This window comes from Megalops cyprinoides, chromosome 12 (assembly GCF_013368585.1).
Source record: "Megalops cyprinoides isolate fMegCyp1 chromosome 12, fMegCyp1.pri, whole genome shotgun sequence".
Taxonomy (NCBI): Eukaryota; Metazoa; Chordata; class Actinopteri; order Elopiformes; family Megalopidae; genus Megalops; species Megalops cyprinoides.
Window position 1 is genome coordinate 6,407,656 of NC_050594.1, and position 26,853 is coordinate 6,434,508.

Genomic DNA, 26,853 nt, shown 5'->3' on the forward strand with positions numbered 1-26,853 from the left:
TCATAAACATACACGCTCGCGCGGTCTGAGCTTACTGGGAGCGGAATTCCATTTGCCTCAGCTCAGATAATTGGGGTTTTCCTTCTCGGGACATATCGGCCCGATAACCTCCACAACGTGCGTATGTTCTCCGAAATGGTGGAGGGTGTAATTTTTTTGGAAAGATGTCATTTGAAAGGGGGCTGGGTGGGTACCGGAGGGAGGGATTGAGGAACGCGAGGAGGGAGGGAGAAAGAGAGGGGGAAAGGGACAGCGCAGCGAGAGAACAGGGAGTTCAGATGCGTGCCGCCGCACTAGGAACACCATCTCCCTCATGAAAATTCTGCAGACTTAAGAAAACTTCTTTTCCGCGACTGAACTCGAGGGAGTCTTGAATCAACCTCGCCTGGATATGCCGCCTGACGCATCAGCCATCCGTTAGATATGACAAGAGTTTACTGCTTTTAAGTGAAAACGGGGCACATACGCTCACACCAGACGTGTTTTTGTGAAATGTGCAAATATTAAAAGAAGAACAGCTGCAGATATTACCATGGAGCGATAATGAGAACTTCCCCTGCTTGAAGGGGGTTGAGTGCGTCACCTCTTTTCACAACTCCCTTCACTAGCATACTTTGCGGAATAAAAGAAGCGCATCAGTTTTGGGGGAGTTCAACAACGATCTGCCTTAGTCCAAGTACGCCTTTTGCCCCCTTTTGGCTGCGTTTTTTTTTTTTTTTTTTGAAATTTAGTGAGAGTTCGTTCAGGAATGGCAGGAATGACTATCTCATTTCTGCTGCTGTATGTTTTGACGCTGTGGGGAGAGGGTTTGAGCGTGTCTTTCCCACAGCGATATAATCTCTACGCGGGGCAGAATCAGCTCCAGGCGCAGAACGGGGCGCGAGCGGCCAGCCGACACAGGTAATAGCGCTTCTTACCTTCTGCTTCGTTACTTTTGTGCACTTTTTTAGGATAACGATTTGGGGCGCCTGAAGGGGGGCACCTGTTGATTCGTTTTGGCAAACGTCAAAGCAGGTCCTGCAGGAGACGTGATATTTGTTCCGATGGACAGATCACAAATAAAGAATAAGCAATGCGTCCGCGTTAAAAAGGCGAAGCGGAGCGGGGCATTGAGTAAACGCGACTTTAGCTGCCTGAGACGGGCAACTATTGTCAACAGCATTGCACAATTACAGAGTCCAGATGTTGCAACGTAACGCTGGATGTGACGAAAATGAGTCCAAATTAGATATTTTTCATGTAAAATGATCAAAAGTCGGACACCCTACCCTCACCCTTTGGCCATAATCTAGACATACAAATTTGTTGGAGCGCAACCTCGGTCTCAGGTTGTGTGGGTTACACCTCTTTTTTTTTTATTCCTGGGCCTTACTACTATGGGGGCGGTGAGTAACAATTACGGATTTAATTACAGACATTCAAAGCCGTATACAATTATGTCGAGATGTGTCTGAAGTGTGCCTGTCGCCGTCCATAAATTACGGTGCAGGTGTATTGTTTAAAAAGAACAGATTTTTAGGAGTATTTCACTCCGCAGCAATGCAGACACTATTCACTACTATTATTGTTATTATTATTTTTTTTAAATATGACTTCCCATGAGATACGATGATGACGATGATGATGAAGACGACGATTGCTATCGTCATTATTATCGTCATTATTATTTGTCAGTCTGGAAAGTCACATGAAGAGCAGACGCACTTGTGCCAAAGGCGTAGAGATATATCTGGGAAAGAGGTCTCATGAGCTGAAAATTTGCCAAGACAGGTGTTAACAGGGGTGATCAATCCAGGAGACTTGCTCATACGCCTCCCTTTGTAGATATGTGGGTGCGAACAGGAGAAGGGATACCAAGGATGGATGTGTGATAGGGGTGAGTCCTTCTGCCTTCTGCATCAGTGCAGGGCTCTCATCGGGTTGATTCAGGCCAGTTGTGGCCAGCCGTGAGACCCACATTCCTGCAAGGTTTCAGGTTGTCAGGCAATAATACCCCGCGCACATGCTCTCTTGGAACAAACAAGTAATGCAAAGTTCACATACAAAAAATCAGCGTCAGCCAGTGCTGACCTGAGCTCACCTGTAGAAACGCACGTGGGCTCTGTGCTCTGTGTTCAGTGTGACGGAAAACCAGAGTCGGCACGCGGAACCCTCTGGTGTCTCAGGACCCGCCCAGTTTCATTCAAAAAGCTGTCTTTTCTGAAGTGGCACCCACGTGCCCCCCCCCCCCCCCCCCCCAAGATACCCACTGGCCATGCCTGCATCTTTTGTGCTGTCCTGCTTTGTTAAGTGGAGCCTGACTGAATGAAGGCTTCTTAGGAGAGAAAGAGTGGCTCTGATGAACACTGTGGCTGTGCAAATTGTAAGATCTCAGAATGTGCAAGTTAGCTGTGTGAATGTCCACTTGAGTCAGACAGTGTTTGTGATAGTGTCGTTTCACACGTGTGGTGTGAGTGCGCAGTAGCAGCAGGAGACTTGTGTGTGTGTGTGTGTGTGTGTGTTGAGGGGGTGGGGCAACCTCGCTCCCCAGGAGGGAAAATGAAAGAATAATGTACTCCACAGTAATGTACTCAGTGCCTCTCTGAGCGCTTAGTGTAGTGAGTTGAAGAGAGCCTGGTTTGATGATGATGTCTGTCTGAGGGTCAGCCTGTGTTGTTTATGAATTATATCAGTAATACAGTCCCGCATTGCGTCCCTGCAGAATCCAGCCAGGCACAGAATCGAGCCACATTTTGGAAGCGGTTAGGTCTTGGCAGAGGCTCTTGGTCATCTGTTTGAACTCTTTGTGTTTTAACAGATGTTAAAAGTATTCCGCAAGTAGAGTGTGTGAGAGAGACAGAGACAGAGAGAGAGAGAAGTTTCTTTCTGTACTTTCATGGAGTCTATAATCACTGTTCCGGATATTGTTCACTCTCTGCAAAATGAGGCAGCAGCTTTTGCCTATTGACAAAAGGCATCAACTACACACTTTAAAGGAAAGTTGCATACCTAACCCTTAATCACTGTGCTTGACTGGACCTTTTATTTGGCTAAATTAATGCAAATGACCATGTTCTTGAATTACTCAGAAAGTCTCATCTAAATATGTCATAATTTTGTGTATTTATTTATTACTTTTGCACTCCAGGAATATGGATCTCTGTGTTGTAGATAGTCACGTGCAAGAACATCTAAGTTAATGAGGGAACTGCTGGGCAGAAATTCGGATTGAGCCAATTGCACAGCCCTGTTTAAATGCCTGTGGACTCACTTCAAAGAATAACAGCTCTCTTCTGACTCAGATTTGTTGCAGAACGTGGGAGGCAATTGTCTTTTATTCACAGCAACAAATTAAATGATGTAGTGGTCATTCCAATCTGATTACTCTGTGAAGACATTAGGAGGGGTGGGTTTTGCTTAACAGAATAAGATGATCCCGTATTCTATAGGGCTACGTAAGTTTGAGGCCATATTAACAAATTCGATAGTGTCGATTATCCGGAGGGCTGGGGAAAACACACACTGGAGGGATTTGTTTTGCCGTGTGATTATTTTCTGTTTGTTTTTCGCGAGGCAGGATTCCAAGCACTCATCAAAGCAAACCCTGTTGCAACACCAGCGAGTTCTTATAACGCTCCTTCTTGAAGGATTTGAGTGGTTTTCGCCGTGGAATGCCTTCTGAGCCATGGAGATCTTGTTCCTAATTATAAAAAGGGTTGAGAAATCCCTCTTCTCTGATTGGCTGATTGGGAGTTCTGTTGTGGGATACAGCATAACCCCGAGGTGAAAAAAGTAAACATTTCTTGCAAGCACATTATTTCAGTATGGCAGAAAAAATTATATATTTGAGACCAAAACACAGAGTAAACACATAAGCTACCCATCATCTCTTAGCATCACAAACAATAACAAATACAGAATTGTTTCCTCTGGTGCGGTAAAGTTTACATTCTTTAAAAGTATTATTTCAAGTATTTTAAGTAATCAGCATGCATATTTATATCTGAAAAAAATAACAATAAATGATAATTTCTTGTTTTCCGAGCGCAGTAAGGCACTCAAAGGGTGTGTGTCATTTTGAATAACCACACACCCAGGGTACAGGGAACAGGGCCGTCTGGCCTTATCACACCCCTGGGCGTGGGGTTTTTGAGTGTTACGCACACACTGAAGTGTCTGACTGGTTGCATATAGCTGGCCTGTGTTTCTGTCAGACTGGTAATGATGACAAGGGAGCAGCCTCACGCTGTATCTGCCAGTTGTATTCAGAGCTGAATGGATTGTATCCTGCTGGTGGGTGAGACCTGTTGTTTCTCACAGACAGTACAGAGTGGGGCCCTGTTTAAGCACGGCTGATTTCCCATTTATACGTATCTTACATGTATGTATCAAACAAATGTTTGCATTTATGAGGTCAGGCACTGATGTTGGACGAGAAGGCCTGGCTCGCAATCTCCATTCCAGTTCATCCCAAAGGTGCTCGATGGGGTTGAGGTCAGGGCTCTGTGTGGGCCAGTCAAGTTCTTCCACACCCAACTCATCAAACCATGTCTTTATAGTCCTTGCTTTGTGCACTGGGGCACATGTTGGAACAGAAAAGGGCCTTCCCCAAACTGTTTTGCAAAAAAGTTGGAAGCATAGCATGTATATTTATGTGTTGCTCCCACACCTTGTGTTCAATAATGCAGTGTACATCAAGGATTTCTGGAAGAGGTATGAATGAAACATCTTCCAGAATTAAATTACCATCCATGTAAACTGGGTTTAATGTTGTTTCAGCAGGAAGGGTAAGAAGGGGAAATTAGTGTTGGCCTTGTTGAGTTCCTTCACTTGATGAAATCAAGCACAGCAATTCCCTCAGTGTCTTTCTTTTAAAGCAGAGGCAAATAAACAGAAAGTCCAAAAATTAAGTAACAGTTTAGCAGAAAAATGTCTTTGAAATGATTTAAAATGCCTAATCCAGCATTTTAATCCCATCAGTAGAATGTTCCTGACCCCATTAAACCACTCTCTTTTGAAAGTGCGACGTAATTTGGAAACAAATATTTTTGGCAGCTGTCTACTGTATGGTCTACGGCCTCTGTGAGGAGTTTCTCTGCTTGTCTCAAAGCCAGGTGGCACGCTTGAGGGCTTTTTTGTGTGTGCCCAATAGAAAATGCCCATAATGCTGCCTAAAACTAATAATTTGGTAATTATCCGAGATTTGTATTTGCATGGTGGATTTGGATCAGCCAAGACTGTTGTCTATGCAGTTGCAATGTCTGACCAGAGGGGGCAGTAAAAATACTGGTTTCAACACCATTTTTTACAAAGACACAGTCCACCTTTAAGTTTAAGGAATGTCTGTTGTACCAGTGTTCTTGTTATGAGTGCACGCAAGAAAGATGTGCACAGACAGTGATTGAATGTATCAAGTTGCCCTTGTGATAAATGCTAACTGCTAATGGACTAGTTCTCTGGCCAAAAGTAGTGAACTTGATCGCTATTTATTTAGAGTTGTGTACACAACCATTTTTAATCGTTCATTTTATCCTGTCATTTGAAGAAAGTTATTTTAGTTGGAATAAATGCCTTTTTTGGACCTGTTACTCTTGCCCTAGAGTCTATCCAGTTGTGATCCTGAAAGGAATAAAGCAATTCTTTTTGCACTGCGTGGCCCTCATTTAAGAAATATGGTTTAAGCTTTCCAAAGGCAAAAGCTGTGGGCGGTAGACAGAAATGCAACCCCATTCATAGTTTATCTATATTTTGCCAGCTATCATATCTAGCAGGTCAAATGCTTTATTACAGATGAATAATCGTTAATACTCTAAAATGATGCTTTTAGTTTTTAGATGCTTATTATTTAAAAAAAAAAAACAGACAATAAAACTTATCTGCATGTCTGCAGTGTCCGTGTCCACCCCAGCTGTTTCTATCCCCACTCGTGGGACGGCTCATTCATCGTCACCAGTGGAAGTGGGAGTGGCCCAAAGGGGGTTTTAAGTACCCACAGCTGCGGTCATTATCGCCTGCCAACCCGCCCTGATCAACACCACCCCACACCTCTGACATGGGCAGGAAATTCACCTTCACAAAGGAGCCCCTCAGTGCTTGGGGGAACTTCCTGTGTGGACCACTATCAGGGGAACGGGGGGGAGGGGCAGTGTTGGGGGCCTGGGTTCAACAGGTTCGTTTAGCCAAGGAGAAACCCTTTTGATTTTCAGAGATCACCAATAAATTGGTGGATTTTTCTGGAGAGATGAATTGCTTTGTTAAAGTTAGGGGTTTTTTCTTAATAACTGTTTTTACACTTTAGGAATGAATGATCCTTTAGCATTGAATCTCATTGTCTGTTTATTTTCATTGTGAAAAATATTTATAATAGTAAAATAACATTCATTTGGAACATATGCATGCTACATTATGAATGGCTTCAAATTACTTCATTTAATAGGAGTTTATGTGTACTTCTACATTTTAATAAAGTGGTCTTAATACCAACAGAAGTTACCATGAGGTTTGATAATATATGAAATGAATTAAAAACGCTATCTCTCTCCATCATATGCTATAACACAATTATCTTTATCAGAAGAGATGAACTAAGAAAGAATTTAATAAAAGTATAGCTTAAAGGGTAATACCTCTTCTGTGGGCAGACAGTAACTTTACAAATATGTTTGGCAACAGATTATTTCAGACGTATGTGTGTAACCTATCGTGTGCCCATCAAAAGACTTTTTGAATTGGCCACTCTCTGCCTACCCCTCAGTACACAGGTTTGCAAAAGATGTTAAATATTAATCATATAATTTGATTTGGTAAGCATGCTGAAAGGACATTGCTCAGCGAACACCGTTATTCTTGGAACCCCTGTGAGTGAAGCATTACCAGTAATTCATTGCAGTCGTGCTGAACGTTGACGTTATTCAAGCATGCATAAAGATCCATCTATAAATAGGAGCGTAATCTTTCAAAACACAGAGTGAGCTTGATCAATGGGGGGGGGGGGGGGGGGGGGGAATTTGAAAGAGGGATATCTGTCACTGTTCATAACATAAGGCTTTTTACTCATGATTAACGGTCAGAACAAAAATACATGAACATCTCTATTATAAAGCCGTCTCTGTGGAGTCGTTCAGTCCTGTATCCAGCCGACTGCATTTTACTGTGTGGAGGAAGTCGTGAGGAATTATGGGAAAGGCCTGCCAAGAGTATAGCTGAGGCATGTAAATGGCTACAGTTTTGGATGTGGACAATAGCAGTTAACACAGGGCTCGGTCTTCACGTCAGGAACACATCTGCGTGTCTTTCGGCCCTCTCCCCCAGACCTCTCTGTGGTTGAAATGGTTCAGATGCTTATGGAGGCAAGGCCTTGGGAACCTGCCACACTCTTTTCCATTGTAGAGGCCTTTTCCATTCAAACGCAGTAATCGGTTTCACAAAGGCAAGAGCCGGGAGCTTCAGCTAAAAACATTATCATAGATCTGGGAGTTAAACAGATAAGACTGGATGATTTCAACATGCGTATGAAAGATTCGTCTCAAGAGTTTTGTATGTTGATGTTACAGTCAGAGGTTTTCAGTCTTGTGCGTCCTTTTTAAACATCTGTGCTGATATTGGTCTAGGAAACAAATACGGCTAGGATATGACTAAAGCATATAGTCCATACCTCATTAAGAATTAACGGCAGACAGCAGATGGCAATGTTCTCTAGAATATACTAATTGGAACCAAGAAATTATGCAACTGTTTGCATCCTAGTCATGGCCCACGCACTCTCACCTCTTACAGAGGCATTCATTTGTGTTGTATTGATCCATGTCCCACCTACACTGGGTCCAGCGTTATCCAATTGTAATTTTGTGTGAATGTAAGAATGTGAGAGTGCAGATCTTTGTGCAGCAACCTGGGTTGCAGCATAGGCTCACCTTTGACACACATCTTAGTTCTGGTCATTTTCATTTCATTTCTCCATGCAGATTGGGGTACTGATGCTGATGTCATACATTCATATGTCAAAACGTGACTTCACTGTTTGTCGTGGTTGGCTACACTGTCGAGCAGCGGTGTCCGTTAGCGGCAGCGGCGCTAAGTTTGCGCTCGGCCGAGGTGACCGGGTCAAGGAGTCACTCTGCGGTCACGCCGTCGGGCCTGTGGCAGGACAGACCGGCCCTGTTCCTTTTTTGTCAAACCCATGCCCCTCCCCGCTCCCCACAAGACCTCGTTTCCCCACGGTGTGGCGGCCTGGCGCGTGGCCATTCCTGAGCTTAAATTAAGGTACAACGAAGACTAACGAGGTGGGCGGGGAGGCTTGCGGCTCTGCCAGTGCTGAGCTGAGCGCTTTTTTCTGGATGCGCCTCATTGTCAACGGAGCAGCCGACAGTGAAAATTGCGCTGTGGTCCTGGCCGCTGGCCACAGGAACAGCCAGCGGGAGATGGTGCAGCAGTAACCTATACTCTCATTAGCAAACACACTTCAACAAGCTGCCCCTGCTAAAGCTAACTCTAAGCCTTCTAGCTGATCGTACATTTCATACCGATTTTTCATAGCAGATTCCCTGCCACTTACAAAAAGAGATGTCTGAGTCATTGTACTGATTTCTGTGGTGATGGCTGCAGGGTCAGTTGAGCTATCTGTGGAGTCCGCATTGTGAGCGGGTGCTTTGCAAATGGGTTTAAACTGTTTCAGACTGACTGAGAGGCTGAGAGTGTTTTACTGTATAACCACCTTCATGTTCCCTCATGCTGGAGACAGTCAACATTAGTCTGAGGTTATTTTAGGATGATCTGTTGCAACATCAAATCCTGGTTGTTTAATGTCACAACTGTGAAGCTTACAGTGGAAATTTTAGTCTGTTTACCAGGCGGTCAAAGAAATGTATTATCTTTTAATGAATAGGAACTTCCTAATTCTTCTTAATTGTCAGCTGAACGTGGTTCATAATGCATGCTAACATGCATTCAGTAGATATGAATTTCTATTAAAATCAAAATGTAAACTTTTTTTTGATGTTGGTATTGCAGTGCTGTAAATTTGGCCAGGAGTCCAACAAAGGGAGCACACCTGGCCATAGGTCGCAGTCGTTGACCCCCCCATTCAGACATCATAAACAGGGAAAAGAAAGGGGGAGATGGGGTGGAGGAGGGATGCCGTGAACAGCTGATGTGGCAAGGAAGTGGTTAGCGGGATTTTTATAGCCGAGGATGGGACTGGCTTGTCTAGGTTTGGTAAATTGCGTAGAGACTGTCTGAAGATTCTCCTCTGAGATTTTGGTTTGGAACTTCAGTAATGTCCGTGTGGATAACGGAATGCGAGTGCTTCATTTGGAATTGCAGCCCTGGGCTCAGAGCGGGTATCAATGTCCCATTGCAGCAGTATGCAGCACATACAATTTATCTTTAGCATCTTGAATGCACTGAAAACCTACCTTACATCATAGAGATTAGCACTTATCACCAATATTTCACATTTTGACAATAAAAAAAATCTACAGACGTTTTCTGCTCGAGGAGCAAAACTGACAAAGAAAAATGCAAATGCATTTGCTCTTTTGGTACTTGATTGTGAATTTATGGGCCCAAGAACATGAGGGAAAATATTTATGGACCGAAAAGACCAAATAAGGTTTCTTTTTGTCTTTGACGTTTTCCAGTGTGGTTGCACAGAATACGCCCAGCAACTGCCAGTTTCTTTGTGGTAGGCTTATTATGGTCCTCTTCAGTGAATGAGACCTTTTTAGGCCTTACTGTTAGTTGCCCTCAGGTTTCAGTTGTTGGAATTCTGGGGTGGAAACATTCCAACCCTGTCCCCATTCATCACTCTGTGTCACAGACCCTGGGGACACATAGGGACCTGCAGGGACCAGCCTCAGGCCCTGCCCGTTACACAACAAAACAGGGTGATTAATCAGCCCTGCTCTGTTACCACTGCAGAGGTATGGGTGTGGGATCCATACTCTTTCCCACTAACAACTGATCCTGGATCAGAATCAAAATCTTGCATTAAATGTTTGGGGTTAAGGCTGGGGATGAGCATGCCGACCTTAGATCTGCTGTCAAGTACCAATGTTCAAGGCTGACTGGAAAGGATAAAATAAACAGGAGAAAATCTGCCGTGGAGGTTCTATGGAATCACAGTTAATGTGATTCCATAGAACTGGGTCATCGCTGATCTCCTGATAAGATGAACAAGAGTAATGCATTTTGAAGTATTGCTCAAAGCATGAGGTCAATTGGAAGCAGAAAGGGTCATGTTTCAGTGTGTCAGCTCTCCTGGCTGGCGTTCCATGTGATGTCATCATTGCGCTGGTGTTCCAAGTGTTGTCATCAGGGCTGGTGTTCTGTGTGATGTCACAATTGCTTGAATGCGCAAAAAGGGTCATGCAAGAGAGTGACAAAATAGGACTAAATGCCGTGAGAATCTGGTCACTGTTGCGCATGTTTATTTCAAATGCTCCCTGAGGGCTGTTCCCTGTTCCTGTAAGCTCATCGGCATTACTCTTCAGATTTGAAGAAGTCTGCCAAATCTCATTTTGGCATATAAAGGATGTGGGTTGCATTGTTGGACATCCAGCAGGCAATATCAGAGATGTTGGGGTCCCTGAGCAGAGGATGAGAATGAAGTAATTCTATTCAGTCTAATAAAAAAAATACGAAGAGAAGAAGGATAAAAACAGGAATGAGAATGAAATGATTGGAACAAAAATCAGTCTTCAGTGATTCTGTTCAATCTAATCGGAACACTTTTTGCACCAAAATTTTATTAAGGGTATTTAATTTCATACACATTATCGGGTTAGTGGCACACAGACACACACTCGCACACCTACACACACGATGTGATATCAAAGTAGCTGAGATACAGTATCTCTGACCTGGCTTACATCATGCCTGGTAAGCCATGCTTCAGTCTCTCTGCTGCTGGGGTCTGAAGACGTGAGAAGGCTGGGACTGTTTTAGGGTGGAAACCAATGGAAATGAAGTGCTGTAGGAAGTATTGAGAGAGAGCATGGGGGGAAACAGCAGGACAAAGCAGTGAGTTCACTCACAGAGGGACTCTGTGATTCATCGCAATGTGACCGCAACCTCTATGTTTTTAATAAACATAGTTGTTGTGGTATTAGAATGTCGTATGGTGACATTTCAAAGCTCAAATCTCTGACTGTGTGCATTGACACTTTGTTAGCTTCATTGTTTAAGAGTCTTAAATTAGGACCCTTGTCCAGGGCAGCTTACAGAGCTTACTTTTCACACAGTGCACATACAGCTGGATACTTTAGTGATGCAAGGTTGAGCACTGTAATTCACTTACAGGGAACAACAGCAGTTTCTCACTGGTGACCGGAACTCGTGACTTTCCAGTTAGAGTCTCCTAGCCGCTGTGATACCATGCTGATTCTGAGATCCTCACGTGTCAGAATACTTAAATACAAGCCCATCAGGGCAGGCATCTAATTTGTATGACTCCGCCCCAAGGCAGTGATAGTTTTATTATTTTATTGTTAGTCGGCGTGAACACGAGGACACTCTTCGCATTCCTAAGCTGTGCAACAGCACTGTCGTTCTGTGCAGCACATTTCAGATGTGACTCGCGGTACACGCATTGTGTGCTAATTGATATCTCGAAGAATGTCAAATGGAAATTAATTTTTTTTCAGCTACACATTTACGTAAGTATTAAAAATCACACTCCTATATCGACACTCATTTTGAAAACTCAATGGGAACAGGCATCAGAATGTGTTAGCTTTATGGAATATTGTCTCTACTGTTTATTGCCTTTAATGTTATCAGAGCAGGTTTGATTGTTCCGGCTTCACATTTACCTGACCCTTACAAAATTATAGCACCTTTGCACCTGTGTTTTAGTAAAAAAAAAAAAAAAAAAAAAAACAGCATTATCAAAAATTCCAGTCACAATCACAAGCTTTCAATGGGAGCTACAATCACATTTCCTCCAAACATAAACAAAACAATGGCCCATGACGCTGGCAATACAGGAACCCTGCCAAAATAACAATGGCCTCTCAGAGCCTTTCCTCCTCCACTAAACACAACACTGAACTCAATGTATCATCTAAACGACACGAATTGTGAATATCTGTTGTCGTGTAAATACGAGGGAGGCGTGAGGCTTGCTGTTGCCTGATGTCGGTGCATTCCGACAGCACTCATATCTAACAATGCAGGTTTGTTCCTCTTGTTCCGCTGCATTCTAAGATGGTGTGTCACAGTGCAGACCTTCTCAAACTGTCATTATGTCATCACAGTGTTGTTGTACGAGGGGATGTCAACTATGATAGTATATTTTGGGTTTTGGGTAGATATTGCTTCGATTGTTTTAATTTAATAATGCAGATAGGAAGCATTGAGAGTATCACCTGAAAGGGATTTTGGTAACAGTCACCTTTTTGTATTTTTGCACCACTCATTGGTGTAACCCTGCTGACAGCATCAGGTGTAATTAAGTATTGATGTAACACATTTTCAAACCTATATACAGCACAATGGCTGCTCAGCAGTTGTTTGGTGTTTTTGTATAGTGTCTTTGAAGGATATGGAAATATTCCAGATAACAACTGAATTTGTTTCTCATCCCTGAGATTATGTTCATTTTGAAAATAATTAAGTTGCATGTCTGCACCGTTGAAGGATATGGAAATATTCCAGATAACAACTGAATTTCTGAGTTTCTCATCCCCGAGATCATGTTCATTTTGAGTTGCATGTCTGCACTGCAATTTAGTGGCTTTAAAATGTCACTTGCTGAATCGTACTTTTTACATATACGGTAGATGTTACTTTCATTAAACCGTATTGCAGAATAGCTTGGTGCAAAATGCCTGACGCAGAATTCTGACGAGTCTGATGCAACATGCTTTGTCTGTCTTTGCCAAGTCAACATAGTGAAGCAGACAGTGGAACTGTGTGGTTTTGGGTCAGTGCTTGAACGCCGCAGGACCACAGGAAGCCGCTGTTTGGATCGGAGCGCGGTCAGATCCTTTTGCCCCGCGTACGCTGAGATAAGCACATGGGTAAACATGCTGCGTTTCCGGAGGGTGCTGTCATCTGGGAGGTGCGCGGATTCACACGCGCGCTTGGTATAGGGGCGAGAACAGGAAGTCGTTTGGTCAGACACAGGAAGTGCTTAGGTCAGAGGTCACAAACATACCGACTCAGCAGAGGAAACAGTTCGGACTGATTCGACACTGAGGTGGAGAGCTTGTGCCTCAAATACACTCACTCTTAGATCCAAGTTCCTACGCCAGGTTCTCACCACACTGTATTTAAAGTGCATTTATTGGAGGTAATTACCGTCAAGGTTTGGGTGGGTTGGGCCAGGGGGTTTTATTAAGAAAATGATGGGAAACGACTGTTTCCAAGAAAACACAAAAGGGCTACTGTGTCTTTAAATCAGCTGCTTCTCATCAAAAATGATCAGAGAGGAAGAGTGGCAGGAACGCGGAGAATGGCAGCACTATGCTCTGTTTTGTGCTCTAGTGTGTGCGTGTGTGTGCGTGCGTGCGTGCGTGCGTGCGTGCGTGCGTGTGTGTGTGTGCGTGTGTGTGTGTATGTGAGAGAGAGAGAAAGAGAAAGAGACTGGATATGGAGAAAGACAGCCTGTGTTCTCGGACAGCATTTCTCTGCAGACTGTACCGTAGCACTTCCAGTCACGATTATGGCTATGGTCCTATTGCGTCAATGTGATCACTTACTTGGAGTGTGTTCAATAAAATACAGTAGTCTTTTTCTCTTCTTTACGATGACTGAGCCTTTGCATGGGCAGATTTTATAAACCTCCCCCCCCAGGTAATAATTTAAGCCTTTAAAGCAGGCTGTATTCCTTATGCCTTACTGTTGGAATTAATTACATGGCCTCTGTGTGAATACTGTATGCATTTTTTTATCTTTATACCAATGAGATAGTCTGTTAAAGCAAGTTAGAAGTATGAGATAAACTGGGATGGTACAGACAGCTATTCAAAAGTAATTTACTAGCATTAACTGAATTGCTGTGTATAGCTGACCACATTGCCAATGATGAACTCCTAACTGTAGCGTACTGATGATGTGCTGAATGACTTGTTTTTCTTTTGCAAAAGACATATTGTGAGATATAGCTAACTGAAGGCAAGAGCAGACCTAAAGAAGCAGCGTCATCTACCTAATGTATGGCTGGCTTACCAAATCCCATTTATGTGTCCCCAGCACTTCCTGGCAGCCAAAGCTGACTTCCTGTGAACACAAATGGAAAATGAAAGCCAAGAAACAGGACCAAGAGAGCCCTGTCCGCTCGATTTGCTTCAGACGGCCTCTTGATAGCTCCTGTCTGAGTGTGAAAGCGGTTTTCATGCTCTGGGTAATTGTTCGTTACCGCCGCCTTGGCTTGTGTCACGCAAAGCCGGGCCTGTGAATCACGCCGCTGTAGACCGTGTCATTTACACATGGCAAAACGCGTCCCTCTCGCTGCCCCTTTCACCAGACCCCGTCACTTCAGGCAGTAAGAAATTACGCTAATTACAGAGCCGTGCTTGTGGGTGGAATCTGTGGAATATGATTGTGAAAAGAACAGGGCTCTGAACTGCAGAGGGAGAGGACCTCATGAAAGAAATCTGGCACACAAAAAAAATGGCACATTTGTAAGTGAATGAAAGTCCCGAACTCTGGGAAATGAGAGAGATGAGCATGTAAGCTGGGCTTTGTCCGAGGAAAGTGCACCCTTTCTCTCATTCTCTCCTGAAGGATTCAAAGGATTGGACATGAACATATAAGCTCAACCCACCTCTTTCTCTTATGGAATAAGAAGTACTGCATAAATACAATACAAAAACTAGCATGTGCAACAAAAACTGATTTTAAATAGACTTTAAGATAAGAATGATAGAATAAAACAAAATATAAAAATAGTCTTTTCCTCTCCTCTCTGTTTCTTTCTTTCTCTTATTTTTCAATCTACTGGGCTGAATCACATTGAGGATTAGAAGATGAGAAGAAAGCACACACTGACCTAACCGGAAAGCATCTGTGAGGTGTGAATCCTGTGTGACAAATGTTTCAGGAATGCAAGTAACCCACTCCTGGCTCTGAGTCCTTGTACAGTCTTGCTCCCAACCTCAATAAAAAGGGAAGAGACCAAAAATCCCGGAGCACGGAGACGAAAACCTGTTGATTGGCTGTCTACCCGCATGAGCCTTGTGCCCCACAAATGCAATCCCTTCCTCCCATTGGCTGCTCACTGTGGCGAAGTTAAAACTGCTGAGACGTACAGCATCTGGGAAAAGGTGCATATAGGTGAGGAAGGGCTAGATGAACCGAGAGCTGCCGGTTTTGTCTGTGGGTGCTGTGTCTGTCAGAATTAGGGCAGCCCCAGCTGGTGGGCACAAAATGTGGAAGCGTGTAGATGAAGCTGGGGATCATCGGAGGGCCAGGAGTGAAGGGCCAGAGGACATTTTGTGGTAACACAAATGCACCCCTATGCTTATGCGCTCTACCTCAATCAGTTTGATTTATGGGTCCTCTGAATGAATGAGGTGTTGAGCGTGGGTCAGGTGTCGTAACCCAAAGGTCAGGTCATTTACAGGTGATGCACGGCTGTTGTACCCTAAAGCAAGACACTTGAGCAGAACTGATTCAGTAAATACCCGGCTTTAAAAATGGATATAACCTATGCAAGTTGTAGAGTGCACTCTACTCATAATAATCACATCCGTCCGGTGTGATCTGTAGTGTCAGTGTTTTTAACTAAACTGAAACATTAATTTTCAGTTCCCTTGTTATTGTTAACTGATAACATGGTTGGAATCAAACCTGGGCCATAGAGGTCTGCTTGCACTGTAGGCAAGCCCCTGAATCACTGTGCTACTCAGGCGCCCCATATCAGTATTACATCTACACTGCAGAGTGCAGTGTGTAAGGGTGTTTTCTCAGCGAATGACCCTAAACGCAGCACAATGCCTCCACAGAGCTCCCCCACAGTGTCCTGGTGCATTCCCAGAGTGCAATGTGGAAATAATCATCGTCTCAGGACTGATGTAATGCCCAATAAGAGGGAGAACAAAGCGGGGCCCAGGCGCTGCAGCTCCCGCGGGATCCGGTGCGGTGCGAGGATGCCGTCAGTGCGGCCTGCGGCCGGATCGCTCCGCACTCTCCCCTCTGACTCAGCACGGTCCACACGCAGCACGCGCCCCTCGGTATGAAGCGCTAAGCTAACGGCAAAGCCGCGCCAGAGAGAGGTCTGTCACCCACACCCACCTCTTACTGTGGATAAAGTGATAGTATGCAAGTGAGATATGATCTGAGAGATCCCATGGTAATTCCTGCTCCAAGATATATAAAAAATGTATAAATATATGTATAAATATTTTATATCAGAGCCTCAGGACTCATTAAATCATGTTCCAGGCTGTACATGAGGGCTTAGCATTTCTGCCTTGTCTGAGTTTCATTAGTTTCCTGCATCCATATTCTTAGCAAGCTTTACAGTGGGAAGCAGGACACCTTGACTGAATTATCACAGTGGGTTTACTGCCATACCAACCCTCATACAATCAATTCCATGTTCAGTCTTGTGTCTTTTATTAAGCGGTAGCAGAGTTTGGAACAAACCCTGTTCGAGCTGGATAAAAGACGGCCCCCCCTTACAGGCCACCACAACTAAGGGTCACACATTGGGACAAACTGAACCGCGTACAACATGGAGATGTGAGGGTGGCAACCAGCAGGGCCTTACATGTCACAGTGCTTGGTTACAAGCGTTGAAAGTGCCATCATTTCTGAAATGTGCACAAGAGAAACACGTGGAGAAGCTTTATGGGGAGGTGAACCACTATGTTTACTGCCAGGGCTCATTCCGAAGGGGTAAAGTCACTGAACTTGAACATTTTCCAAAGGGAGTTCTGTTACACAGAGACACCAAGCCCTTCTTTGGAAACCCATGCAGAACTTTGAAAAAATGCATTCATGTTCATAAAGCATGGCATGTAAATGACTGTGTGGATATGAAACTTTTAAATAACATGACGTCCATGGTGCAAATGTGGAAAGACCATGGCCACATCAGACCAGATGACACCCACGTGTGCTACCATCCATTTGTTGATCTTGTCAATGGGCTAAAACCAGCCTGGTGTGAAACATAAGATTCTCTTCTGTCAAACAGAGGCGATTCGGTGATGTCTGTTTCTATATGTCAGAGAATATTAACAGAACACAGGGAAGGAGATGGGAGAAAAAGACAGGCTGACAGCAGAAATGTATTCAGGAGGCTATGGTTGCTAAATGACAGATGAATATCAGGCAAGTCTGTTGCTCAACGACTCTGACTCTGTGAATTTCAATGGGCCCGGTTTTTGTTTTTGTCTCACCTGAACATAAGAAGACTTCCCAAATCATAAAGTCTCTGTGATTTTCTTTTGGTTTGGAATAATGAGTCCACCTTCGCTTTGGTCTTGCACCAGTTAAAGGACTGAAGTGCACAGCAGTGAATCAGAAATGGCATACTTTCATTCTACCTGCTTATACAGAAAATAAAGCTTAGGGTGGCAAACTTTATCAGCCAGATTCTTCTGCACCTCCAGATCTCTAAAACATCTCCTGATAGTGTGAATAACCCCCTCAAAGTCCGGAAGCCTTTGGATGCCTTTTCATAGTTCCAGAAGCTTCCACTGAACTTCCAAAAGCAGAATGTTTGTTCAGATTTGGTTTTGCTGGGTTTTATCTAAAAGATTGAAGGTGGGAATGTGTCTGAGGCAATGAAATTCCTTTTTATTTGTCAATACTATGGTTTTGCTCTCTACACAGTGCTACATTTTGTGTATAATGTGTACTGTACATGTTTTGTTATGTCATGCTTTTTCATGTTTCATGTTTCATGTTTGTCTCAATTCAATCAGGAGTATGAATAAATGTGAAGGACACTCTATATGCATACGCATACATCATACATAAATATACACATATACATATAAACAATTATACATAGTGTACATACATACAGGGTGGTTATACGTCCCACTCTATTCCTATGAAAACATGTGATATTAATTTCAAGTGTCTTAGAGTGAACTCAAACCATTTTTGTGCCTCTTGAGTAACATGAAATAAGTGTTAGTATTAGAGTATTAACACTTGAATGTAACTTTGAAAGAATGTGTAACCAAACAGACTGGGACTTTATGATCACCCTGTGTATAAAAAATATAAAAGCTATGAGGAAAGACTCAAGTTACTTAACCTATTTAGACTAAGTGAGAGGAGGCTTAGGGGTGATTTAATTGATGTATTTAAATTTTTAAAAGGAATCAATAAGGTTAACTATAATAGATTCTTTAGGGTGAGTTCAGTCTGTAAAACAAGAGGACATAAATGGAAACTAGTTAAGAGTAAGTTCCGCACTGATATAAGGAAATATTATTTTACACAAAGAGTTATCAATACATGGAATAGGTTGCCAGGTCATGTAGTTGAGGCAGAGACCCTTGCTGTGTTCACGTCTAGACTTGGATACTCTTTAATTAGAAATGGCGAGCTTAGTTGGGCCGAATGGCCTGTTCTCGTCATCATATGTTCTTATATGTGTGTATGTGACCAGTGCGTGAACATGCTGACCTGTGAACTCTGTCCCCCCTTTCTGTAGAAACTGGTGTGCGTACGTGGTGACACGGACTGTGAGCTGCGTGGTGGAGGATGGGGTAGAGACCTACGTGAAGCCCGACTACCAGCCTTGCTCCTGGGGGCAGATACAGTGCCCCCGTGTAGTGACGTGAGTAGAATGCGTCCGCCTGTGCGCATGCGTAAAGAAGTCACGTTGTCTGAGCGTGCCAGTCTATGAATGAATATGTCAGGCCCAACACAGATGTGACCAGGGCGTTTGAAGCCGTGAAGTGCTGTCTGAAGTCTTTGGACCAGCGTGTTTGTCTGGTCTTGACTGAAGGAGTTGCACTGTAACACAGCTGGACAGCAGATGTGGTCCCCGTTTCCGTCACCGCGTCAGAGGGTACACGGCTTCTCCATGCGCACTGAATGAATTGTGCAACGTTTACTTTTCTCCTCTAGAAAAAGAAAGGAAACTCTCTGAAACAAAACACAGCCCGAGTCTGGCCCGGAGGACTCCTGTATCAAGCGCGCTGGTATGCTGATAGCTTAACAGCGCCTCGGGAGCTAATTTGGTGTTTGGCGCGGACGCCCCATTGCAACACACAGTGTGTTTAGTGGACATTAAGTCTTGGGAGGGATAGATTGGGAGATATGACCGGAGATTTGGGCTTGAAACGATCTGAGGTTTTTTGCCTGGAATTTCTTGGCAGAGTGCAACATTTTTCAAGCTGTGGCACTTTTTCCTCATATCTTTAATTGCAGCAGTTTTGTTTGCACAATTGCACCTCAGTTTTGTGTGATTACAAATAAAAAAGTGGTGCTGCAGGCAGCCATGTTCAAAATTGTGTGTAAAGGTTCTTTCATATGAAGGAACTGGTGAATTAATATCACTTACCATGGGCTTCAGAAGTGCCGTTAATTGGTTTGATTTTCTGGTATGCTGTACCATGGGGACTCAACTTGAATTGTCATGAACTGCCCCTAGGAAAAGAAACTTAGCTGCTCCTTAAGACTTGTTTTCATGCCCTCATGCCACATCGGTGACTCGATGACCACAAGTGAAACGTAAAACCTAGGAAAGTAAAAATTCCTATTACTGAGGTTCGCAGGAGAGAGTACTTTGTATGACTCAAAAATCATTGAACGTTTCCTCGTGTTTTCTTGAAGGGCTCGGTTAAAAAAAAGCAAAACGGGCAAACCATGAGCGGGAAATGAGCTGCAGTGCAGTTAGATCAGTTCTCGTCCCGGTTCCCGCTCAGCTGCTTCCCTTGTTTGCCTTTGTCGTAGGTATCGGACCTACATGAGGCCGAAGTACAAGGTGGCCTACAAGATGGTGACGGAGATGGAGTGGAAGTGTTGTCATGGCTACAGTGGAGACGACTGCAATGAGGGGCCAAGCGGGGGGTCCGTCACCCAAATCTCCACCGCCAGACCCAGGCCTAATCCCTCTGGTGGAGGCACAGAACGTGGTGGAGGAAATGGTCAGTTGATCAGCATCATTATGTAACTAATACTACAACTGAGGTTTAAAAGCTACAGATAGTTGAGGAGGGCAAAATTCCTACTTGGATCAAAATGTTTACCAGGAATTGGGAAAACCTTCGTTGGAAAAAGTTTGCTCGGAATTGCTAAAACGGGACAAAAGATCCCTCTTGGAATGAACTGTTGTTGATTACTGTGCGTTGCTAGACTGTTCTCAGGAGCACACAGTGTTTAATATGTAACCAATTTGAAAAGCCTTTCTTTTCACATTTAATAAAAGAATGTAATCACGGTTTAAGTAGGCTTTACAGGTATATCTTATTGTTTTTAGAACAATAGTCATGGCATTATGTTCATAAATGTCTTCCTTTACACATTTAATAACGATGCAATATCCTCCAGGGAGAGGTGACAGCGACAAGGTGAAGCAGCTGGAGGACAAGATGCAGAGCCTGACCAAAGACCTCCATGACCTTCAGTCCACCCTGCGGAAGTTCCAGGAAGAGATGCGTAAGCCAGGGTTCGGCAGCCGGACGCCTGCAGACGCCGCCCAGCCGGAGATGAAGGAGACCATTCACAGCATCCAGACCAAGCTGGACCAGCTGGACAACCGCACGCGGGCGCACGACAGGACGCTAGTCAGCATCAACAACCACCTGGTCAATGGCAACGGTGGCGGCGGTAACAACGTGGATGGTGCCGGGGGCATGGACAGTGGCCGGCTGAATGCCATGAAGGAGGACATCCTTAGGGAACTGGAGCACAGGGTGAGCCTGTCCTGCTCCTCCTGCCAGTCAGGTGTAGAGGACCTGCGGCGGCAGCAGCGGGAGGACCGCGAGAGGATCCGCGCCCTGGAGAAGCTGATCAACGCCATGGACCAGCGGCACCGTGCCGTGCTGGACGTCCTGCGCAGGGACATAGAGCGGGCTCAGAGCTGCTGTGCCTCGGTTAACGAGCTCAGCCGGCGGCTCAGCGACACCGAGAGGAAGGCCAGCGTGGCGTCTGAGGGTTACAACACCCTGCGAGACCGTCTGGATAACGGGCTACTTGGGGTGGGCGGGGCCGGAGGCGGCAGGGTGGTGACGGAGGACAGGTTTGACAGAAACCTAAGGGAGCTAGAGAGGCGGGTGAACGAAACGGTGCGGAGGGCGGAGGAGAACTGTGGGTACGTAGAGAGCGACGTCAAGGACTACTTTCACACGGAGCTCGGCGACCTGCGCAAAGAGGTCGTGGATCGTTTCAACAACCAGCGTTACCAAATAACCAATCTGGAGGAGGACACGGCCATTCTCAAAGACACCGTTGCTGACCACGGAAAACGGCTGGCCCGTCTGGAGAATGCAACGTCCCACATCGACCGCAAGCTGATGGCGACAGAGGCCGCCTGCAAGGAGTCATGCGGGTCTGAACGCGCTCCTGGGAGAGGGGACAGCGCTGATGACGCAGTGAAGACCCTGGAGTGGAGGGTCATCGCTAACGAGGACGAGATCCGGAGATTCGACACCCGACTGAAGGGCCTGTCCATGTCCGGCGACTCTTTGATGGACAAACTGGTGGATCTCGGCCACGACATGCGCAAAATCAAGTCCCTGACCGGGGAGAACGGCGAGCACTTCAATCGCATTGTTTCCGAGATCGAGGACTTGGGCAGGCAAGTGAACGACTGTGACATCTGCAGCTCGCTGGAGGACGAGCTGAGCACGCTGAGGAACAGCACCAGCAACAACCTGGACAGGATGCAGGCGGAAATCAACAAAATGCGCGACAAAGTTAGCTCAGACGGGACCGCGTGCTCGCAGGTGTGCTCCAATCTGCAGGAGGAGGTGGGGAGGCTGAAGGAGGAGGTGGAGAAGTGCAGCGCGAGCTGCAAGATGGACTTGGACCGGCCCGGCGGGGCGGGTGACCTCGACGCTCAGAAGCCCCTGGATGGCCACAGCGTCGTCGGCACAGCGTCGGATGGGATGCTGAAGTCGATCCAGGGAGAGCTCTCCGGAGTCATCCTCACCTTCAGCTCCATCAATGACACCTTGAAGGAGCTGGAGCACATGGTGCAGAAGCACGACAGCGTCATCGCCGACCTCAGCAACACCAAGGACAAGATGTTCTCCGAGATCGACAAGATCCAGGAGGAGGTGGGCGAGCACGTGGAGGACAGCCGGCGGCGCCTGGAGCATGTGGACCGTGAGATCCGCCGCTTCGGCAACAACTTCATGGTGGAGGTGGGCGACTGCAAGAGGTCCGGGGACGGCCTCGAGAAGAGGCTCGCCAAGATGGAGGGCGTCTGCGGCCGGCTGGACTCGGTCTCCGACAGCCTCCAGAAGATCAAGGAGGGCCTGAACAAACACGTGTCGGGTCTCTGGAACTGCGTCAATGGGCTCAACGCCACCGTCACCTCGCACAGCGGAGTCATCGAGAACATCCAGGGCACACAGATGGACAACATTCACGGCAAGATCAAGACCCTCAACTCCTCTGTGCTCCACATCCTGAATGAGTTTCAGCGCTTCTCCAACCAGGACTTTGCTGGTCAGTATACACATGCATTCTGTAAATCAGTGTTTCTCAACCCTCTCCTTGAGGGCCCCCTGCCCTGCATGTTTCAGATCTCTCCCTGCTCCAACACAGCTGATTCAAATGATCAGTTTGTTATTAAGCAGCTTCAGGAGTTCATAACGAGTTGATCATTTGAATCAGCTGTGTTGGAGCAGGGAGAGATCTGAAACATGTAGGGCAGGGGGCCCTCCAGGAGAGGTTTGGGTAACTCTGCTGTAAATGAACAGTATACAACTCAGGAATATAAACTAATACCTGTTCTTAGCTCAGGAGAAAGTCATGTTGATGAGGAAGATTCTATGTTATGTCAGAAACACTGTGTCCTTAATGGACTTTAATTGTTCTTATGTTCTTCTATAGGGCCCCCTGGTCCCCAGGGCCTGCCGGGAGAGAGAGGGTATTTAGGGCCTCCAGGGCCAATGGGCCCACCAGGCAGAGAAGGGCCTCCAGGTAATCCAGGAGCAGATGGATCAAGGGGACCCCCAGGTAAAAGAATTAAAAAAACAGTCTTTTACAGGCCATGAATAATTGTGACTGTAGCATGCTGGCTAAGTTATGTCTGTCAGACCTTGTTTCAGAACATGTGTATATACTCGCAGTGGAAAACAAAGGTAACACAACACCACTTAGCTTGAATGGAGTTCTTCAGGAAATAAGGTGGGTTTATAGTTCATTAGGTTTAAACATATTATCAAAACATTAAACGTTGTCTTTTTTGTCTTTTCTTTTAGGACTTAAGGGTGAAAAAGGTAAGTTTTCATTTTCTAATATATTTCCCCTTAACAGCTGCTCCATGCTGTATTAGCAGTGTGTGGACAAGGGTCATAAATGTCAAATCAGCATAAGGATCAGTGGTGGAGGTTAACGTGGGGTCAACACAGGGTCAGAGAGAACAGGGATCAGCAGGGGGTCACTGAAGGCATGAGTTGGTGTTAGTCTGGTGTGAGAGTATGAGGCTGTAGTCAGTGGTAAGGTAACGAGAGTTCCATTTGGATATAACAAAGTGTTTTCTTTAGTCATTAAGACGGTGGTGGTGTGATCATAGTAGGGTGTCGTTTAGTTTCATCGTTCTGCTAAGGGCGGTTTAAGCTAAGACAAAGGTGCCTCTTCCTCTTTCATGGCCTGCTCAGGAATGCCTGGAGCTGACGCCCACGTGCCTCGCCTGTCCTTCTCGGCCGCCCTCACGTATCCCCAGACCAACCCAGGAACCATCGTCTTCAACAAGGTCTTCGTCAATGAGGGAGACTTCTATAATCCCCAAAATGGTAAGTAGTCTCCACATGCCGTATAAGAAGTCACCGGTTTGATACTGAAGCTATGATACTGAAGGCTTTTTCAGTTGTTTGAGTATGATGCCTTACTTTTGCTTTGTTTTCACTCTGATCGAGTGGTAGGCGTATAGCATAGTAGTAGTTAATGATATAGCACTTTGGAAACTAGATTTAAAGTTTGGTGGGTTTAATTCCAGGTGGGGCAATGTTGGCAAGATTTTTTTTTTTCCATTGTGTTACAAGTTATCATGAAAGTGCACATTGTAAATTAATCTGCAAAGAAAACTAACAATAAAATAATATTTGTTACCTCATACTTACTTATCCTAGATGAAAATCTGCTGACTTTTAAATCTTTGCCTTGCGGAATTTCTGCTGCACTCGCACGGTTGCCTAGCAACTGCAGCAAACTGTTACTCTTGCTGTGCGGGATGACCATCATGCATTGCTGCTCCTCTGCTCCGCTCAGGGATTTTCACCGCCCCGCTGGATGGGCGGTACTTCTTCAGCGCCATCCTGACGGGCCGCAAGAACGAGAAGATTGAGGCGGTGCTGTCCAAGTCCAACTATGGCATGGCCCGGGCGGACTCGGCTGGCTACCAACCAGAGGGCTTGGAGAACAAGCCGATGGCGGAGGCCAAGCCTACACCCGGCTCTCTGGCCGTCTTCAACATCATACTCCCCCTGCAGGTGGGGGACACCATCTGCGTCGACCTGGTCATGGGCAAGCTGGCCCACTCCGTGGAGCCGCTGACCATCTTTAGCGGGATGCTGCTGTACGAGGACATGTAGAGGGTGTGCATGAGGTTGGGCTCCTGAGAACAGGAAGGAAGGCTTCACAGGCTGTGGACATTAAAAAGAACTGACAAGAAAAGAAAAAACACATCCACTTTGACTACAAAAAAGGAAGACGACGGAGCAGAACAGATTTGGTTTCATTTTTTTCCCACCTTGACACTGTTGAAAGACTTGATGGACTTCTTGAAGACAGGATATGACATTATATGGAGCAAAGACTTCGCCTGTGATGTTGTAACGTGCCTCTCCGTCGGATGAACATTCTAACAGACGTTACTGCAGTTTTTTTTTATTCACCTTCCATTGTTATGGTTCACTACAGAAAGGAGTTATGGATATTGGTTTGTGCACCTTAGCTGACCTTTGAGGCCTTGTTGACTTTTTGAATCTTGCTGCATTTTTTTACCCAAGGAAAGTGGAAGACACGCGACTCTCAACTCATGGCCAGGGGCCAGGACTTCTTCAGATTTGTCGCTGAGGTTAATTTAAAAAATTATTCACAAAACAATGGTATATCTGTGCACCTCTTGGTCTCTGTATGTTTGCCTTGTGACTTTTCAACTCTGAATGCGATAGAGTTCAGCCATACAGAGGAACACTATGCAGCTATTGCACCATAATCCATGTAAATGGCCTGTAAGGGCCAAGCCTACTGTTACTTCTGAGGGAGATTTTTCCAATGTCAGTTCATTGGTGGAAAGCGCAGTAGATTTCAATTAAACTTTCATACAGAGCGTTTTAACAGTATAACAACTCGGAAAAAACAGACAAGAAAAACCCAGCAGCGGAGGATGTGCAGTTTGGTTATGTTGTGATAAGGGCCCAGCGGCGCACGGTTTCTTGAAGGACAGCCAAAGATTACAAGAAAGGGAGCTTATTGTAAACATAGCCTTTTCACTTTATTAAAAAGGACAAATTGCCATCATTAATGGAAGAGTGGCTTAAAGTTTTTACAGAAAACAACAAAACCCACCCCCCACCCCAACTCTCCCCCCCCAGAGAATACAGTTAAGGCCTTTTTTTTGCACATCCTCTTTACAACAAAAAGAGGAGGAAAATCAAATGGCCTCCAAAAAAAAATGCATGTGCCAAAGTCTTGTGCTAGGACAGGGTGACCCTTGGTGACATCGGGGGACCCAAACCGGGGTGTTTCTCCCTGCAAAAATATTTATGTAAACAGCCGGGGAAAGACTGCAAATGAGAAAACCACACATTTTGATGTATTGGTTTGTGTTGGCCTAGGCCACGAGTGTAAACACATGCCAAAGAACATGCTGTGTTTGAGAAGGGGCCCGTTTATAGCCCATATCAAACCTTTGCCTTGTTTTTCACAAGATAACGAATTAAAAATATCTGAAAAACACAAAACATAGCAGTATGCACATGCTAACGTGTGCCAAACTAACAAATATTTAAAGCTACTGACCGCATCCATCTTGGATTTCACCAGCACTTGACACTGATGTCATGTGTTAACCCTTTATTGTATTTCACTTAAACCATGTTTGCATTTGGTTTTCCTTTGGTCGCTTCTGACGAAACCGGCGTGTCTGTCTGTTAATTTAAGTCCTGTGTCCTGTAGCTCACATGTAACACATGCTTTGAGAAAGAGCTCAGGCTTTTAATGGCAAATGAAGAAAATAAAAACATACTCAACGTGTTCCCGTTCAGCATGCAATCCAAAGTGGCTGTAAATTTTTTTGTATAGTTTCCTTTTCTACAATGCCTCACAGTTTACCAAAGTTATCTCGAATGAGTGTCGCTACAAGTGTGGTTCAAATAAAGATATTTAATTTTTACACAGCTCCTTGTACACAGTGTGGCCTGTCATTTGATCTCCCATAAGATTAATGCAAGGGGAGCCGGTGGGATTAAACTCAACCTCAAAGTAAAGTTATTCTTGGCAGGCGTTAACGGGCACAGAGAAATTGCCCACAGGGAAATGATGTCATTGTGTTTCCCACACTAGCAGTGATGCTATCAACAGCGTTGGTGGGTTTGTTTCCACACAAAAAACGAGGCTTGTTTCTTGTGGACGGTTCTTTTTCAATCTTTACCCCTCCATCAGGTGCAAATATTCTCATTTATTTACACGCGAAGGCCTAGAGATATTCGACAACTCACACATCTATCGCCATTCGGTAGTCTGGTATTTCTACTTCCTCACCATTTGCAGACTCCATCTTTTATC

General features: G+C 45.1%; 1 protein-coding gene across 1 annotated transcript; it reads left to right on the forward strand.

Moving 5' to 3' along the window:
- Nucleotides 1-272: 272 nt before the first annotated feature.
- LOC118787238 (EMILIN-1-like) lies at nucleotides 273-26,651 on the forward strand. The gene is made up of 8 exons (XM_036542725.1): nucleotides 273-900; nucleotides 18,599-18,724; nucleotides 19,846-20,039; nucleotides 20,443-22,566; nucleotides 22,954-23,079; nucleotides 23,325-23,342; nucleotides 23,724-23,858; nucleotides 24,334-26,651. The coding sequence occupies exons 1-8, from the start codon at nucleotides 749-751 to the stop codon at nucleotides 24,654-24,656; spliced, it is 3,198 nt and encodes a 1,065-aa protein (XP_036398618.1). The 5' UTR covers nucleotides 273-748; the 3' UTR covers nucleotides 24,657-26,651.
- Nucleotides 26,652-26,853: the final 202 nt, after the last annotated feature.